The sequence below is a fragment of the Paramisgurnus dabryanus genome, chromosome 18 (assembly GCF_030506205.2).
Source record: "Paramisgurnus dabryanus chromosome 18, PD_genome_1.1, whole genome shotgun sequence".
Taxonomy (NCBI): Eukaryota; Metazoa; Chordata; class Actinopteri; order Cypriniformes; family Cobitidae; genus Paramisgurnus; species Paramisgurnus dabryanus.
The window spans coordinates 4,981,279-5,000,800 of NC_133354.1; the positions used below are offsets into that span (position 1 = coordinate 4,981,279).

Below are 19,522 nucleotides of genomic sequence, written 5' to 3' on the forward strand. Positions count from 1 at the left end.
ACAAATAAAAATTTATTTTTAAATAACTGATCCAGAATTGTACTTTCATCCTGTATTTTTAATCTAATAGATTTATGAATGAATCATAAAATTCTGCTTATACAAATCCACATTTTCAAAAAAATATATTTCCGATTGGAAAGCACTTTATTAAACAGTATGTTTACTTACCTTGTACATATATGGTAAATATGTTGTACATACAGAAAAATGTGTGGTACTTACATTTGAGTATCTACATGGTAATTTAATGGTATCATTACCATTGGTGCATACTTGGTAGTTATGTAACTCTAGATAAGTACTGGGTAATACCAGATACATACTTATAAAGCAAGTATAACTAACAAGAAACACTACTGTACTTGAAGGTACACTATAAGTATTAAGTACTTACAGGCAAGTGTGGGTTTGTTAATGACAGGTACTTATAGTATAAATATATGATAACTAATAAACACTAATGCACTTACAAATTGTATGTACACATGGTAAGCGTGTAGCACATAAAGTGCTAGTGTAAATTCTTCAAGCAATGTCAAGGCAAGTCCATTAATCTGTGCACAGAGATTCAGCCAGATCTGACTTTTCATCAATTAATATCCAATTTTTTGTAGTGCTGGGCAAAGATTCATCGCGATTAGTTGCATACAAAATAAAAGTGCATTTTTGCATAATATATTAGTGTGTCCTGTGTGTAATTATTATGTATATATAAATACAACACATTCATGCATTTAAGAAACATTTACAGATGTATATATATGTATTTATATTTGTATATATTATATATAAACAATTTTTTTTATACATAAATACAAATATTCTGAAATGTATATATGTATGTGTGTGTGTTTAAATATACATAATTATTATTACGCAAAGCACAGACACATATATTATGCAAAAATGCACTTTTATTTTGTATGCGATTAATCGCGATTAATTTTTGTTATTTTTGACATCTTTAAAAGGTTAGTAAACCTATTTTATCCCATCACACACACATTTCCTCAATGTTATACAAAGCAAAAGAGACCCAATTCTATGATATCTTCTTTATTTATACATTTGTGCAAGTATATTACAGTACAAGAGAGTCAATCCACAAGTTTGTTAAAAGTAGATTGGTCAAATTCTAAGGCACTTGTCTTTGGCTGAATAGATTCTCCTTTTAAAGGTTTTGGTTTATTAAATACGAACATTGATAGCCAGCCAACATAATAAATATGTTTCATTATTCATAAATGATACTATAATATTATAGATTATATAAACTCATGTAACAGTTGTTTTGTAACTAGTGTTAAAATGAGAAAGAGATCTCCACCCCAATTCCCTGTTGCATAGTGCAGAGCCAAAACTCCATGATGAGGGATAACAAGATTATTATTATTATTATGACTTCATTCCATTACAGTAGACTGTTTCTGAAAGCAACACGACCCATTTAAAACAACAATGAAACAGTATGTCACAGATGGGTACATTAAAAAAAACGTATGACTTTTTGGGCAGTTTTCAAAGGACACTTTAAAAAAAACTGATCAGGAATGATGACCACTGATAATGGAGGTTCTTAATAAACATGAGCTTTAGTGTTAATGTAAACATGAGGATTTACCGCATTCATTCCCCCATTAAGTGAAACGATTACCCGTAAGGAACATCATGTAAAACAGCCACCAACACCCTGAAAGCTTAAACTGTGAGGAGGAAAAGTTATAGTGAGGTTTGTAAGATTTCGCTTTGACAAAAGGTATAAGAAATCACGATGATAATTCCTTACAGTGTTCACATTTAAATGCATTCACATAGTTTAATGTTAGTCTACAGAGTCGCCCTTTCCGGTTTCTTTCATTGGTGGTGAGATCGAAAGCGGACACACATACGCATACACACAAACACACTCGCATTCGCACAAAGGACCCTTAATTGTAGACGTGCAACAAGCAAATCATGGTCCCACCCTCCATAAAACATAAACATAAAATCCTGAGATAAACAATTTGTTGTACGCAGCGCACAACATAAAAACCAAAACTGGTTATCGGTGAGTGTTTACTTGTACTTTCCCCTTACAGAAATTCCCCATCTCCCAATGGTTCATCCGTTAAACCCCTCCCCTTAAATGACACAATGCCTCTTCTCATTCGCTCATTTCAGCGGGCCACTCAGATCTGATTGGTCAAACACATTTAGTATTTACTACGAAGCAGTTATTGAGTGTATAAGGGCAGTGGTTAGGAGTGCATATGGACTGCAGTTCGTGTAGTTTTTTTCCTTAGATGTTTTCGGCCTGAGGGACCTCTCGTATGCTGTCTCTGAGCTCAGGGCGAGTGCGCGGCCGCTGACGTATACTGCGACCCGTCGTGATAAGGTTGGCGTAACCGGTGGAGTGTGAGAAAGCGTATGCGGAGCGGCGAGATCGTGCACCGCGCTGGAATGTTGGCTTCCTCTTCTTTCTCTCCTCCTCTTCGTCCTCCTTTTCATACTTTTTCCTGTTTTTCTGAATCTGAAGGAAAAGAGGAAAAGACAGGAACGCTGTGACTTAAAAATACAGAATATGTATTATTGTAAAAACAAGTGCATCCCGTAATGCGTGTGCTCCTACCAAGCCCCTAAGGTGACATTGGAGTAAAAAAAATCTAAAGTTTAGTTTCATGTGCTCACGTGAAACTTTCCTGTGCTCACGCAAAACCTTCATGTGCAGAATTTTTTTTACATTTAGTTTCGCGTGCTCGTGTGAAACTATCGCGTGCTCGCGTGAAACTATCGCGTGCTCGCGTGAAACTATCGCGTGCTCGCGTGAAACTATCGCGTGCTCGCGTGAAACTATCGCGTGCTCGCGTGAAACTATCGCGCACGCACGTGAAACTTTCGCTTTCATGTGCGCGCGCGCAATAGTTTCAGGTGAGCACGTGATAGCTTCACGTGAGCACGCGAAACTAAACTCTAAAAAAAAATTCTGTACCTGAAGGTTTCGCGTGAGCACATGAAAGTTTCACGTGAACAAATAAAAGTTTCATGTGAGCACATGAAAGTTTCACATGAAACTAAACTTTATTTAATTTTTGCTCCATGTCCCCTTAGGGACTCCGTATGCTCCTGTCAGCAGCGCAAAATTAATGGATACACTGCAAAAAATGACTCTCACACTTAGTATTTTTGTATTGTTTTCATTAAAAAATATCTAAAAATTCTTAAATTAAGTATTTTCTGTATGAGGAAATTACCTAAAAAACCAAGTCTAGTTTTTAGACCAAAAATATAAAATTTTAGCAAATTTGTGCTTAAAACAACAACAAAAAAATCTGCCAATGGAATAAGAAAATGTCAGAGTTTACGAAAAAACGTATTTCAAGAAAATTTTTCTTATTCCATTGGCAGATTTTTTTTGCTTGTTTTAAGCACTTATTTAGCTACTTAAATCTTAGATTTTTTGTCTAAAAACTTTTTACTCATTTTCCTCATAAAAAAAAATAATTTAAGAATATTTAGATATTTTTACTGAAATCAAGACAAAAATACTAAGAAAGTCATTTTTTGCAATGTACACTGCAAAAAATTTATTTCAGGAAAAAATTCTTAGTATTTTTGTCTCGTTTTCAGTAAAAAATATCTAAAAATTCTTAAATTAAGTATTTTTTTTATGAGCAAATGACCTAAAAAACCAAGTCTAGTTTTTAGACCAAAAATATCAAATTTAAGTTATTTTGTGCATAAAAACAAGCAAAAACAAAATCTGGCAATGGGGTAAGCAAAAAAATCTTGAACATTTTTCTTAAACACTAAATTTAAGAAAAATTCAAGAAAAATTTGCTTACCCAATTTTTTGCTTGTTTTATGCACAAAATTACTTAAATTTGATATTTTTCATCTAAAAACTAGACTTATTTTCTTGGGTCGTTTTGCTCATCAAGAAAAAGCATTTTAGTTTAAGAATGTTTAGATATTTCTACTGAAAACAAGACAAAAATACTAAGTAAGAAAGTCATTTTTTGCAGTGTGGGTCATAAAGTACACCTGATTTCTCACAACATAGGCAGATGGATGACTTGCTGACTTGCTCCCTTTTCCTTTAACATGCAAATGAGCTGATCTCTGCACTAAATGGCAGTGCCGTGGTTGGATACTGCAGATTAAGGGGTGGTATTATTATAATAGGATCCCCTTCTGACATCACAAGGGGAGCCAAATTTCAATGACCTATTTTTTCACATGCTTGCAGAGGATGGTTAACCAAAAAACGAAGTTACTGGATTTATATTTTTCACATTTTCTAGGTTGATAAAAGCATTATAGCACTTAAACATGGAAAAAGTCTGATTTTTATGATATGCCCCCTTTAAATTTTTCTTTGACTTTAGGATAGTCATCTGTCTTATTTAGGGTCTGATCTGCTCTCACCCTGTCTCCAACAGATGGCCAAATGGTTTGATAGAGGAACTGGATGCAGACGACAGGAAGGAGACAGATTCCCACGGTCAGAATGATGGTAAGCCACAGATACGGCTGTCTGAGAGCGTTAGATGCAGCACCTGACATATAATAACAACAAGATTACACATGAAAGAGTACAGGAAAGTGATTATTTTCAATATGCTAGAATGTGGAACATTTTTTGTCTTTTATAGAGCACGACAGCCCTTATGAAACTAGACACTCACCTGTAAAAGTGAATGTTGATGGGAAAATGACGTGAATTCCCGCACTGTGGATGTCAAACATGATCCCAAAGTATATTGCTATACTGCCGAGAACAGCGAAAAAGTTCACAAAGGTCCAGTAGGAGGTATTCAAAGAGATCTAGAAATTACAAAAAAGTTTTTTTCATGTAAGAAGTCTTTAATCTCAGTACTTGAAATCAACAACGCAAATAAAATGGTTTGTTACGAGACCTGCAGGTTGACGGTGATGATGAGGGATGAAGCTGCAACCACAGCTAACGACTGATAGTCTGACGGCGCCTCACCATCCTGTCCCATAGTCTGCAGGAACGCACCGTACGGGATGAAGAAGATGATGAGGGATGTGAAGATGCCGTGAAACAAACTGACGAAGAAAGTCTTATAGTTGAACATCACCCCTAGCTGACCCGGAAGGTAAAGCTTCGGGAAGCGTAAACTCAGTTTATCATTCACATCCTACGCAAAGAAGGAAGAGAAGTAGTTTAGGATCGAAAACATCCGACAGTATTAAACTTTTCCAGAAACGTTCACGTATCGATACCTGATCCAGAAGGCCGACAAGGAGAACGGGCAGACTGCTGTAGCAAACGTTATACAGGGTGATGAACCAGTCTTCATACGCCGTCTACACAACACAAAAACAACATTTTCACACTGAAAATGAAAAAACATATAGAAAACAAAATGAGAGAGTTGAATTTACCTGTGAGGAAAATCCATTGAAGAAAGAGAACCAGAAGTGCACCAGGGTGAAGGCGAAGTTTTTGTAGAAGAAGTAGCCGAGGAACTTGCACATGCGGATGTAGGACCAGCGTCCGTGAACCAGCAGAAGACGCTCTAGATAACGAAACTGAGCGAAAGCGTAATCGCTGGACATCACAGCCTGCATCCCCTCCTGACCACTTATTCCCACACCAATGTCTGCAGCTGCAAAGGATCATGGGATAGAAAGTTACCCAGATGGTTCAACACATGCATGCAAAATCAAGATAAAGCTGGGGTCGTCACGATACCAACATTTCGTAATGCATGTTTCACCAGAGGTCTTAGGCCAAGGACCCCTAATATGCAGGGGGTTTCAAACATTTTGTAGGCTGAACCCCCCTTTTTTTATTATTTTAAATATTTTTTTATTATTTACTTGAAATACCCCCTGTGATTTTAAGTAAATATTTTCTTTCTTTCTTTCTGTCTTTCTTTTCTTTTAGCGCCCTGCCAGCTTCTAAGGCTATATACATGGTGAGAATAAAAGTCTATTTATATAAAGTAAGACAAAAAATATGTTTAAAATTACTTTCATCTGCAAATTTTAGAACTACGTTTGGATTAACTTGATTAAAAACTTTTTTTCCCTTTTAAAGTAAATATTTCAATAATTTAAAAGCACATTTACAAATGTAACTTTTATTTAATTTCATACATTTTAAAGTTTTTATTAGTAGTTTTTTCCCATATTTATTATTACCTTTATCTGGTCATTTTTTGTAGTGTTGTGTAATAATCACATGATATGCAGATTCAAAGATACATTTTTTTTGTAAAAATCTACTTTGTGTAAAAAGTGTTTTATTTAGATTTTTTTAATTAAATTTAAGTGTAAGCAATTGATTAAAGGTTTTTTATCAACTCACGAACCCCTGCAATTACCATGTGAACCCTTTAGGCATACTCCATAACATTTTAATTTTAATAAATAGATGGTTGGTTCAACATTGGTTAAAAATATTAGTTAACACAAAGAGGCACACTTGTCTTTGTTGTAGGGCTGCAAAACAATGAATAGCAACTAAATGTTTACAAAATAAAAGTTTTTGTTTTCATTATATATACACATTATATGTGTGTGTACTGTGTATAATAATTATGTATAAATACACACAGATGCAAGTATATATTTTTATATATATATATATATATATATATATATATATATATATATTTTTTTTTTTTCTTAAAATTATACATGCATATGTGTGCAATCACACAATATAATTATTATACACTGTACACACACAAATATGATGTAAACATTATAAAAACATTTATTCTGCTTTTAGTGGCTATAAATCGTTTTGCAGCCCTACTTTGTTGCGTTAACTAATAAGTCAAATTAACTCAAAAATTTGAGGCAACCAGGTAACTTACTTCATTAAGGTTTAACTAAGAAATAATTTTTTACAGTGTTTGAACGATATGCTTTTTATTTAAATTTTTTTTTATTGTTTATTATCAGCCTATTAATGCATTTTTGCATTTAAAAAAGTGTCATACATTTTTCATTTAAACAATATTTGGAAGACCCCCAGTAATACCACCACAGACCCGAAGGAGATCCCCGGACCCCCATGTTAAAGACGTACTTGTAATACCATGTATTAGATATAACTGCAAAACTTAATATGCAACTGATCAACTTTAATCTTTATATAAATATCAAAATAAAATTAATCAGTGGCAAGTAGCCTTCATAAATTTACTTCAACTTGAAGAAATATTCAATTATAGGATTAAGTAATAGTAAGTTAGTTAGTTATCTTGTCAAAACAGCGGTATGATTTAATAAAAAAATTTATATTAAGTAATGATAATGATTAAAAATAATATCAAAATAACAAAAGTATGATTATAGTCTGTAAGACGGAGTTTAGAGGTCCTGCCAGGTCTCATACACACACACATTTAGATATCTGCTTTCAAACACTATAGAACCTGAATTAATACTTTTATATCCAGACGAAACATCTCTAGCTAAACCTTTAGTTTGAATGATTATAATCTAATATAAGACTTACTCTTGATCATGTTGACATCATTTGCTCCATCACCAATAGACAAGGTCACAGCCCTCTTGCAGCGTTTCACCAGACTGACAACGTTCGCTTTCTGTTTGGGTGTCACTCTGCAACAGATCACCGCGCTACATTCACACGCCATATCCACGAAATCTTCCTGACGTTTCTCTTTCTCCCAGTCGTCGATGGGCTGATTGATGTCCGAAGGCTTGTTGGGATTCGTGTGTCGTTTGCCGAGCTTCTTCAGGCGCAGACGGCGACGTTTCTTCTTCTTCTCATAGAGTATTTCATTCTGCAGAGGATAGAGAACATTGCTTTAAGGATATAAACATTTCTTCTTGATATTTTGTTCAGGGCATCATTAGAACAAAAAAATATTTGGTCACTTCACTCCTGCCGAGTACTGTTGGACAAATTTTATTTCTTTTTTAGCGAAATGCCATCCCCACAAAACAGTTACTGTGGGTTTACACAAGATGCGAGTCCAACGATTTGCGCGAGTAGATTACATACAAAGTCAATGCAAAGACGCGATCAGACGCATCCTTGCGTGGGGCGATGTGAATGACGCGATATGGGCGGCGCGTTTGCCGTGAAAACACGCACTATTCGCGTCAAACGTGCCTTCGCCCAAGTTGAAAATATTCAACTCGAGCAAAAAATTTGCATGACACGAAGTTAAATCCCGCAAGTAATTTAGAGCGATTGCACGCTACGGATTTGGTGTAAACCCACAGTTATTATATCTGCATTATATCCATTTTCATTGGTGAGAAACGTACCAGCCAGCCTCCAGTGATGATGAGAGCGTTCTTGTCAGGTCCTGTGAAAAACGGTTCCTTTATCTTCTTGTTCCTTCCTTGCGGGTCGTTGCGTCTTCTGGTCTGTCGTTCCTTCAGTTGATCACTAAGAAAAACAGATAACACAGATAAGAACACAGACGACGGCATGTACACAGAAACTGATGATGTCGTCATTAGGAGCCGAAATCTTACTTCACATCTTCTCCATAGTGGAGCTTCATGTCCTCTGTCAGTAGCTGGCAGGAGAAGCCGATGTTCTCAGCCGTCTCTGAATACAACACCAAAAAAAATCGAAGTTCAGTATTAACTCATTCCACGCCAGCATTTTTTTTGACATTTCACTTCCAGGTAAATTTCTTTTTATACATTTATAAACATACAAATATATCAAATGAAAGAACAGACCCTCTGCTTTTAAACAAACAATAAACAAACAAACAAAACAATATGCGTTTCATCCCATCTTCATTTGTTCTCTTTTCATAACCTCTCAAACGTTTCTTCAAAAATAACGAAGTTTGAGCAAAATTTTTGTAAAGGAATTTAGTTAGAGATCAGATTCAGAACTATGATAAAAACATAAACAGAGTTTAAAATTAATTAATGTCTTTGCTTTAGTAGTAAAACGAGTAAAAACTCGTCAGTAAAGCATCATTGGCAGGGAAATGTTTTCTCTTAATTGACGAGATAACTCGTCAGTGGCGGGTAAATAGTTACGAATCAAATCTTATCTTGTTTATCGCTCACCTTTCTTGTCTCCAGTCAAAACCCAGATCTTTATATCAGCCTTGGCCAGTTTTGCGATGGTCTCTGGCACTCCGTCCTGAAGTTTGTCTTCGATGGCCGTCGCGCCGATCAGCTGAGCACACAAATGGCACATTTATGTGACTGTCTTTATGCAGAAATAGAGGAATGAATAATATACATTTTTCAATTTGAACTCTTTCCCCACCAGCGTTTTAAAAAAAAGTTGCCATTTTATGATTTTCACAAAAGTTTAAAGCCTTCCAAAAAAAGGTTCTTCTTTAAATATATAAACATGCAATATATCAAATGAAAGAACAAAATAAAACGTTTCATCCTACCCTTATTTGTTCTCTTTTTATCACCTCTCAAATATGGGTAGGTTTCTTAAAAAATACAACATTTTGAGCAAAAAGCTGAGATAGTTGCATTTTTGTGAAGGACTTTTGATAGAGATCAGATTCAGAGCGATGCTCAAAACATACATGGAGTTTGTACTTTTGCCCTAAGGGAATACTTCCAAATTATATAAGTTGGGTAAAAGCGGCACCTGGTGGATAATAGCGGAAATACAGATTGTCCAAAAAACTTGTCATTGGCGGGGAAGCATTTTCTCTTGGCAGGGAAAGAGTTAAGGCCAACAGCTATAGGTTTTTCATAAATAACAATATAATTGTTCGTTCAGTACCATAAGGTCCTTCTCGATCTCTTCATACACGACGTCCAGAGCTTCGTCACGATTGCCCATTGAAACACTGGCGATCTGATGTTTCTGTGCCCAGGCTTCATAATCTGACTCACTGATGTCTTTATAACAAAGACACAAAGTCCGCAAAGTCTCATTCGCAAAGATCTATAGAAAAATAAATCACAAATTCTTATTATTTTACACTGCTGTATATTTTTAATGGTCGTCATGCTTAAGAAAGCACGTGCACTCACATCTAAAGCCTCCTGTGTCGTCTCTTTATTCGGACTATTTTCCGCAAGCCGTTGATAGATCACCGTGTCAGCGCCCTTACAGTACAGACGGAGTCTGCCGTCTGGAAACCTCACTGCACACAAAGACGAGTCAATGAGAAACGACAGAAAGTGACAGACAGAAACAGAACGAAGGAGAACGGGAGGCACTTACGGATGACGGACATGCGTTTGCGGTCGCTGTTGAAGTCGAGCAGTGCAAGCAACTCATAGGTGGCTTCCTCACCCATCTCACTGATGGTGATGGTGTCCTGGGTTCTGGACAGGAACACAAAACCAAAGTTGCGCGCGGCCGTGACCAGAGCGCCCTCATCGGGAGATGCGGCCTGATAGACCAACTCATCTGATAACAGAGAAAATCAAGTTATCAATACCAAGTTGCTAAACTGGAGATTTTTGCCCAAAAAAAGTCAAATTTGTTTACCCTTTAACTGTCACCTTTTAACTAAAAGGTGATGTGAACCTTCAAATTAATTTTACTTATTTAGCCATTCTTTGGTATAGAAGCAAAATCTTTAGCAAAACCTTTAAAGTTTTTCACTAAAGTGTCTGGAGTTGTGAATATTTAATAAAAATAGTTAAAGCAGTTAAAGTTTATTTAAAAAAATAAAATAATTTATATTAAAAACGCATAAAAATGAAAATCTTTTACTCCCAAAATGCTATTGGAATAAGGCCATGAGTCTCAATTAGTTCTGATCCAAATTTCATGTTAAAATCACAAACAATAAGTTTTTTGTCACACTTTTATTGTTTTTTCCAACTAAGGCCACTAGGTGTCAACGGTTTGCTGCATACTCACAAATCACAAATTAATAAATTACTGTCACTGCATCATTAATAATGATAAGTAAGTTTTGAAATATAAAAAACTACATTCTTTGAACTTTCCAGTGACATATAGGTTTTCAAGATTTATAATATATAGTGTTATGAATATATAATAATTCATATGTATTCCTACATATGTATTTAACAAAATTACTGTCACTACTATTAAGTTTCCATCATCAAAAGACCTTGAAATATGAAAACTACATTCTAAGAGCTTTCCAACAATATATAGTTTGTCAAGATTATATTATTCAGGTTTATAGGATATCTAATAATAAGATGCATGTAAAAACACCTTGGGCCCACCTGTTGGCTAGTGAAATTTTAGAAAATGACTCGTACTATAAAATTGTTTTTTGCAAAATGGTGATGAAATATGAAAACCTCAATCTGAGAGCTTTCCAATGATATATAGTTTGTCAATATTAGTGCTGGTACTACATATTTAAAACAATAATTTATTAATGCCAAACGTCCCACCTGTGGGACAGTGACAGTTAAATCCCAAATACCATTTCAATTACTGGCTAATAACCTTTTCATTGTTATTAAAGTGAAATTATTAAACCTAAACATAACTAATAAAACGCTTATTTACAAGAAAACACGTCAGACGCACTTAGAAAGCTTTTTTAAATTCTCGTACAAGTTTTAGGATTACAAACCGAAAGGCTATGAAGTACCGAATAAAATGTTTACCATATGAAGCATACAACCACTACTACATATCATGTTTGAGTTTTCACAGTAAATTTGTGATCTTCTCACCTTCTTTTTGTTCCACCATGACAGTGTGACACAGAGAGAGAAGTTTGAAGAACTCCAACATCTGTGGGTCTTTCTTTGAGCGAATACAGGTGACGAGGAAACTGTCGTGAAACTGGAACTTCTTGTCAGCGTGTTTATTCCAGCTGAAATCCGCAGGCTGAAGGATAAGAAAAGTTCATTTTTGTTAAAATAATTTTCTTGCGTGGTAGCGAGTAAATTAGACTACAGATTAAACTTGAATCTGTTATAAGGTGCACATTTGTACCTTTCCACGTTCCAAAGAGACACCTTCTGAATTAGTTGGTTCCCCTATAAAAAACAAAAACATTTGTCTTAAAGAAAGAATATAGATATTCTAGTCTCACTCTATATAAGAGATGCATAACGATTAATCACATTTAATCTACGGTATAGCAGAATCAAAGTTTTTGTTTACATCATATATGTGTGTGAACTGTGTATAATAACTTTGTATAAATAAATGCACACAAACGCATGTATATATATTTAAAGAATATTTACATGTGAATATACATTTTTATGTATAGTTTATATTAAATATAAATACTTAATATATACATATTTTTCTTATAAATATGAACACATGCATGTATAATTTTATATACATAATTATTATACTTTTATTCTGCTATATAATCGCGATTAATCGTTATGCATTCCTACTCTATATATAGCATCTAGTGCTGCAAAACGATTAATCGCGACTAATCGTTTGCAGAATAAACGTTTTTGTTTACATCATATATGTGGGTGTACTGTATATTATAATTATGTATAAATAAAAACACACACTTAAGAAAAAATTTAGAAAAAAATTCTTAAAGTCTCAATGAAATTGAAATGAAAAACGATATATATATATTTTAATATTGTGGTATTATTAACAAATGACTTATCTGTGAGCTTCATTATTTTAAATAAATTCATGTGTGCTCATAATCTTTAATCAAAAATGCAAATCTCCTCCCCTCCTCAAAACGATCTCTCTTCACTTCCGGTCATAAGTATTGCAGGTGGGCAGGGTCCGGGAGAAGATCGCAGCGATTAGCAATTAGCAACACGACCCAACTTCAAACGATCCAATCAGATCTCGATGGACAAATTCAAATCCAGCCCTGCCTTATTTCATCTCAAAAGCCATTCGGATATACGTCACCACGGGGAAAATAAGGCAATTGATACTTCCGTTTCATGCCCACTTTAATTAAGAAAAAAATTGTGCTGCTCTTATCTCAAAATTAGCCAAAATGTCTCTACTAATTTTAGCAATCCATGATTTCTAAGGTTTTTGTCCTGTGGAAATTTGTAAAATTATTTATTTTCTGTGTTTTGATGGCTAAATGACAACATCCTGATACAAAACAATATGTTTAAAGCGCACGCTCATCCCTCACAGCCTCGCTCTGGAATCAATATGGTGGCGGACTGAATAAGGTGTATTCAACATGGGGTTTTTATTCATTTGTGAACAGTATTGTTCTCCGGGATTCAAATCCATGACAATGGCAATGTTAGTGAAATGATCTGTCAGTTGGGCTACACCTTAACACAAGAAACCTGACCTGTCGTCAAACTACGGCAACCCAAACCTCTCCCCAGTCACACCACACAGACACAACACAATAACACAACAAACACACGTCACAGTACAGGGAACGCACACATACAGACACCTAACACTTCACCAGAAACACATCCAACAGTAGCTTTAACATTTAAATAGGGCTGGGTATCGATTCAGATTTTCCAGATTGATTCGATTTCGATTCACAAGCTACCAAGTCGATTCGATTTCGATTCTCGATTCAATTTTCGATTCTGGTTCTCGGACCGGCTTTTATACTGTATTCAACTCAACGAATATAGATTTAATACAAATACTATATTAATAAAAAGAACAGTGAACAGCAGGTTACAAGTAGGTAATTAATAAAAAATCGACGAAGCACCTGAAACCACCATTTTAAGCACTGAATGAATGAATGACAGGCTTGCCTCTTGCTCCTTGGTAACATGCGCTAGACAAAAAAGAGGGTGACATCTAGTGAAGAATACTAGTAATTCGATTAATGTTAATCTTTTGTTCAACGTTTGCAGAAATAAATATGAAAGAAAAAAATCGATTCTGCTCTTTGAGAATCGATTCTGAATCGACCACGTTTTAAAAAACGATTAATCGAAAAATCTATTTTTTTGCCCAGCCCTACATTTAAACATTGTGTTAAATTGTGTTATTGAAATTGCATTGAACTACGTCCACGGAATTTCTTAAAAAAAAGTGTTAAAGCTCGCATGAGGTGTTTCTTAAACAATTCGAAAAAGGAATATCTCGAAAACTGCAATTTCTTTAATTTATAGGAAAACTGGGGTGCGTATAAGTCGCATAATCATATATGTATAGATTAAATGCTCTGCAAGTCACTTTGGGTCGAAACGTCTTCCAAACGCGTAATTAAATTGAACTAACTAACTAAGCATTGTGCGAGTTTGTTTCTTACCGTAGGATCGTCCAGTGATGGTGCACTTTTTAAAGGCCATGATATTCTGAGTGAGCGTGCCGGTTTTATCAGAGAAGATGTATTCGATCTGTCCCAGCTGTTCGTTCAGGGTTGTGGTTCTGGCTTTGGCCGGCGTGTCTTTTTCAGCGTAGTACATCTGCAGATCCCAGTTAATGAATTTACTCTGACCCAGTCGGATGACCTCCACACTGAAACGCACATCGCACGTAAGAACCGAGCCATGAAAATATAACATTTCTGCTGAGTAAATGATGGAGAAGAATGAGTACCTAACGTAAAGAGAGATTGGGACCATGGTGTTGAGGATGATGATGTAACCCCAGAAACTGAGGAAGCCTCTGTAAGATGAAGTTTGATTCAGGCCATCATTAAGATACCAGGCATTCATCCCGATGCTCTCGTACCAGTATGTGTGTCCGATGGCCAGACCGGCGCATATCAAAATCAACAACACAAAGATCTAACAGATAGACAGAGATGGTGAGAAACAATATAAATACATTTAGACTCTGAAAGAGTAGTCAAGGAAAGCATCATCTGAAATGCCAAATGTCATTAAACAGATTACACTTACTGTGTAGACCATGTAGTTCATGAGCTTGTCTATCGTTGTGCGTTTGAACCTGGTCTTTCCTCCGTTCCTCATGATTTTAGTGTCATTTCCTAAAGAAACAAACATCTGGTTTGACAAACACCAAACAAAATGTGTGCATGTACAGTATTGTGCAAAAGTATTTTTACAGATATATAGTATTAATACTAATACTGTAGCTAGCAATATTATATTAATACGTTATACTTTTTTATCGTGTGTCTATTTCTTGAATAATGTCTAGTTTTTATTTATTTATTATTATTATTATTATTATTGTTTTATATATTTTATTTTTATTTTGTATTTTATTTTTGTATTTTTTTTGTATTTTATTTTATTATTATTTTTGTATTTTAATTGTATTTTGTATTTTAATTTAAAAAAATATTGTATTATATTTTTATTTTGTATTTTATTTTTATTTTGGGTTTTAATTTTATTTTGTATTTCATTTTGTATTTTAATTTTATTTAGCATTTTAATTTTTATTTTGGATTTAAATTTTTATTTTGTATTTAAATTTAAATTTTCTTTTGGATTTTTTTTGTCATTTAATTTAATTTTGTCATTTAATTTAATTTAATTTTGTCATTTAATTTAATTTAATTTTGTCATTTAATTTAATTTGATTTAATTAATATTAGATTTTTTTATTAAACATCTTGGATCACCACCAGCAAAGTTTTATGATCATCCATATTTATGTTTTACTCTCATTTGTTTCCGACACAAACAGAAAATAAAGCAAACATAAAAAAAGTTTAGGCACTAAACACATCTTGAACTCTTCTGAGGAGACTGAAACCCTGAAGTCTTTAGATTAAAATTAGGATTTAATTTAATTTAAAGTCAACACCTTTCCACCGAACATGACATTTGGAAATGACTGTCGGAGTTCGCCCCCTAGTGGCAGTCGTAATAAAATTTAAAATCTTAAAGGAGTAGTCCATTTTAAAGATGGGGCCCATTGACTTACCATAGTATTTTTTTCTTATTATAAAAAGGTAATGGACCCCATCTTTAAAGTGGACTACTCCTTTAATCCCATAGGAGAAGAGCCTTCTATCTAATATTCACTATAGTAAAAATTAATTAACAAATTGAAATGAATGAAACAATAAACAGCTATAAATATATGACAAAGACCGCAAATATTTTTGGAAAATACAAAGAGAGACAAGATAAAAAAAATGTATGTATAAATATTAATATTTTGCTCCAATGCAAGAGGAGCTCACATTAAAAACGCCAGACTTTAGCTTATCGTTTTATTCTGTTTTTTAATAAAAAATTCTAAATGTTTTGGTTGTAATCTAATAAAGAGACTGAAAAATTATTATATACACAATCCTTATACCATTGCATTAACAACTAATTTAATGCTGGCATGTGTCCTAAGACTACAGTCCACAGTGCTATATAGTATGTTTGAGTCAAACCTGCGAATATGACCAATCCATGGCACACATCTGTGTTACGAATCTTACAGCCTCTGAGCAGCATGTGATCGAGATCGAGCGCGTAACTTTGAGACTCCCAGATCATCGTCCCAACAAACTTATCCAGACGATTGTTCGGCTCCTCGCACATGATCATCGCTGAGAAAAAGACAATAAAAAAAAAACATGCAATCAAATAAAGGTGAGCTTTAGAATACAGAAAATATAAAAAGTAAATCGTTATTATTAGTTTGATATTTTCAAGTGAAAAGTGAAAATTTTATTTATTCATGTCTGAGATGTTACTATACAGCGAAAGTCGATCTCATCTACCGTTAAAGTTTGCCAGCTGATTTTCCTCCTGAAGACGTTCGTCCGTCACCTTCAGACCCATCTTAAACTTCAGATTCGTCTCTCTAAACAAACAACAAAATTGAACCTTTAAACAATCGATAAACCTCTCATAATACCACACAGCAACTATATCAAACATCCCTGAATAATAAATACAATAAGACAAAATTAATCAATCTATTGTGAAACCAAATGAAGCATGCGTGTTTGAAATGATTTATTTACGGTACAAGGAAACTATGAAGACAAAAACACATCCATTACACAATTCCTATTGTCCTACAAAATACACAAGAGATTATATGAGTCATAAAATCAAACGTTTAGAAATCTAAACACAGATAAAAACCTGAGGATAACCTTGTAAGTTTACGCTTACGTGTACATGCAAGACAACGTTCATGTTTCTCACCCGTCAAGTTCTGCCGTCTCTACGTAACACAGACTGTTTGGGTTCGAACTGGACAACGTCAAGATGTCGGCCTGTTTAAAACCAAACACACAAATTTAAAAAAACGTCCCCTCAACATAAGTGAAGAAGAGAAATCAGATAATTTATATTTTAGGTTTACAAATTCAGATGTGAAAGTGTCTTAATCTAAATAAATCAAGGTTGATCTCTGTAAGACATCTGAAATAACTTACAGGAATGAAATCATTTTTCTTTAATCGGACAACGTCGCCTACTTGTATATTCATCCACCTCGTCTCCACAAACCTGAGGACAACAATAAATCTTTGAGTATGAATAAAAACACTGTGATGAAAATAACACACTGATAAACTGAAGGACTCTTTTGTGTGCGTTTTAATAAACTGAAACTCAACCCATCACAATGACAGAACGTGTATCATGTTTTATAAAGTGAATAATGAAAGCAGATTAAAGTTTCTGGTTCACCTGCCGTTGAGCAGCACATCACATTTTCTGTTGTTAATTTCATTGTCCATCCTGTGTCGCGCCTTTAAACATGAGAAACATATCATATAACACAAGCATTATTGTGTGTAGAGAGTCAATGAATATTCTTACACGCACACAGACACACACACACACACACACACACACACACACACACTCACCAGGTCATCTGCCAGATCTTTGATGGCAGTGATGCCCAACACCAACACTAAAGGCACCAGGGTGGTGTACCAGGGTAAAGTAGAAATTTGAGGAATGATCTGATGTTAAAAAACAAAAAGAGATTACAGTATAAACTACATGCACAGTCATGTTATTGTATCTCTTATTTTACGTGTCAGGACAAAGTCTGCTAGTACTAATATTACAGAAATAGTGTATATGTTTCATTCATTGTATAGTTATTCAGTGTATAAAGCAAACAGTTTTCTATTTTTATGAAAAGAGATTGTCAAGCTATGTTTATACTCGCCGCATCCACACGCGTTGGGTGCGCGAGACCCCATTTCGCGTGGAGGTGTGCACCGCATTTTGTGTAACTGTGCGCGCGGCTCCGCATCCGAAAATTACCAAACTCGAGGCAATTCTGAGCAGGCAAGCCTGTGACGTATCTCTTTGATCAATCCAAGCAAAACAATGAGTGCGTTTACATGCACAGAATAAGGGGATAACTATTAAAAATCTGCTTATTATAGAAAACTGTTTTCATGCGTTTACATGCAAATCAATAAACTGGCTATGCAGTCAATTGCGTTTACATGGGACTTGGAGAATTATCAGTTTTCTCGCAGGCAGTGACGTCACCGCCTATAGTACACAATAGTCGATCAAAAAGCCAACGGCATATCTGTCTTAAGCTGTACAGTTGTATCTCTTCTCGTGTCTGCAGAACCTGTAAATTTAACATGAGATTCTATTTTAACAGTTTCTCTGAGCGTCGAGCGTAGACTTTTATGCATTACTTTGCACTTACTTCTGCGTGTGACGTTTATCTTTCATACGCGGAGACATGCGCACATGGACAAAACCGTGAGAAAGCGGGTTAAGGTGTTTACATGCCACGCGAAATCGGCGTAATGAGCAAAAAACTACCTGTGCCGATCGGTTTTTGCTTACGCCGTTTATGGGCTTTCCCCGATTAAAGAAAACCGTTTTACGTGTTTACATGACCCCACGTGTTATCAGTTTATTAAGCATAATCGGCGTAAGACTGTGCATGTAAACGCACTCAATGTATATATTTATATCACACTCTGGAAGTAAAGTATGGAAACTTTGCAGTTGAAAACACAAATTCTTTTATATGATTCAGAATGTTTGGCTTATATTTGTATTGAATGAACCACTGGACAAGGAATAAAATACAAACCTTAAGATGTCTGTTCGGTTTGTTTAGTTAAAACGTTAATGAAATTATAATGTTTAATAAAGACATATTTAAAAGATTGTTGTTTTATTCATGTTCTCAAAATCTAATGTTAAAAAGCACCACGGTTGTTCAAGGGGACTACGACTTCTATTTTTTTCTTTGTGTTTGTTTTTTAATTTGATTGCTCGGGTCGCCCCCTGGCAGTTAAAAAAATAGTGCAACAGCGAGTGGGTCAACTATAAACGCCTCGTCCGTTTGGTGAGACGCGCGTGCGATCCGCGGAGGCTTGCGTTGCGGACCAAAACGCGAGTATAAACAAAGCTTTATGCTGTTGATTTTAAGAGCTTTGATTAAAAATTTCTATGCACTTGTATTACATGTGCACATACAAGGGTGGGCTATAAATCGCCTGCAATTCTTATGCGTATCTCATCTGTAAAGCCGGTTTCATGATTAGTAGTAAATAGCCATCACCTGCTTTCAAATAAAGTGACAGAGAACCTCTGCAAAATCGTGGACAAATCGCCTCCAATAATGTATGCGATTTTAGCGAGCTTCTCAGTGAAATGCGGCTTTGTGTAGTAAATGGCGCTGTAATTGAAAGCAGGTGATGGCGATTTAATACTAATGACGAAATCGGCTTTACTGATGATCTACCCATGAGAATCGCAGATGGATCATTACTTCATT

The 19,522-nt window shown here is 34.9% G+C and overlaps 1 protein-coding gene across 1 annotated transcript in view; it reads right to left on the bottom strand.

The window, feature by feature from the left end:
* Nucleotides 1-1,043: 1,043 nt before the first annotated feature.
* atp8b1 (ATPase phospholipid transporting 8B1) overlaps nucleotides 1,044-19,522 on the bottom strand; it is a 41,436-nt gene continuing 22,957 nt past the window's right edge. Inside the window, exons 5-28 of the mRNA XM_065243792.2 lie at nucleotides 17,625-17,723; nucleotides 17,443-17,504; nucleotides 17,187-17,259; nucleotides 16,954-17,024; nucleotides 16,521-16,603; nucleotides 16,188-16,346; nucleotides 14,728-14,816; nucleotides 14,423-14,613; nucleotides 14,133-14,341; nucleotides 11,879-11,922; nucleotides 11,614-11,770; nucleotides 10,166-10,354; nucleotides 9,973-10,085; nucleotides 9,719-9,883; nucleotides 9,034-9,145; nucleotides 8,479-8,554; nucleotides 8,266-8,389; nucleotides 7,484-7,775; nucleotides 5,395-5,618; nucleotides 5,233-5,316; nucleotides 4,902-5,147; nucleotides 4,671-4,809; nucleotides 4,411-4,541; nucleotides 1,044-2,515 (exon numbers count right to left, since the gene is read on the bottom strand). Coding sequence (XP_065099864.1) covers nucleotides 2,285-2,515; nucleotides 4,411-4,541; nucleotides 4,671-4,809; nucleotides 4,902-5,147; nucleotides 5,233-5,316; nucleotides 5,395-5,618; nucleotides 7,484-7,775; nucleotides 8,266-8,389; nucleotides 8,479-8,554; nucleotides 9,034-9,145; nucleotides 9,719-9,883; nucleotides 9,973-10,085; nucleotides 10,166-10,354; nucleotides 11,614-11,770; nucleotides 11,879-11,922; nucleotides 14,133-14,341; nucleotides 14,423-14,613; nucleotides 14,728-14,816; nucleotides 16,188-16,346; nucleotides 16,521-16,603; nucleotides 16,954-17,024; nucleotides 17,187-17,259; nucleotides 17,443-17,504; nucleotides 17,625-17,723 — 3,363 coding nt within the window. The 3' untranslated portion in view covers nucleotides 1,044-2,284. The remainder of the gene's footprint in view (nucleotides 2,516-4,410; nucleotides 4,542-4,670; nucleotides 4,810-4,901; nucleotides 5,148-5,232; nucleotides 5,317-5,394; nucleotides 5,619-7,483; nucleotides 7,776-8,265; nucleotides 8,390-8,478; nucleotides 8,555-9,033; nucleotides 9,146-9,718; nucleotides 9,884-9,972; nucleotides 10,086-10,165; nucleotides 10,355-11,613; nucleotides 11,771-11,878; nucleotides 11,923-14,132; nucleotides 14,342-14,422; nucleotides 14,614-14,727; nucleotides 14,817-16,187; nucleotides 16,347-16,520; nucleotides 16,604-16,953; nucleotides 17,025-17,186; nucleotides 17,260-17,442; nucleotides 17,505-17,624; nucleotides 17,724-19,522) is intronic.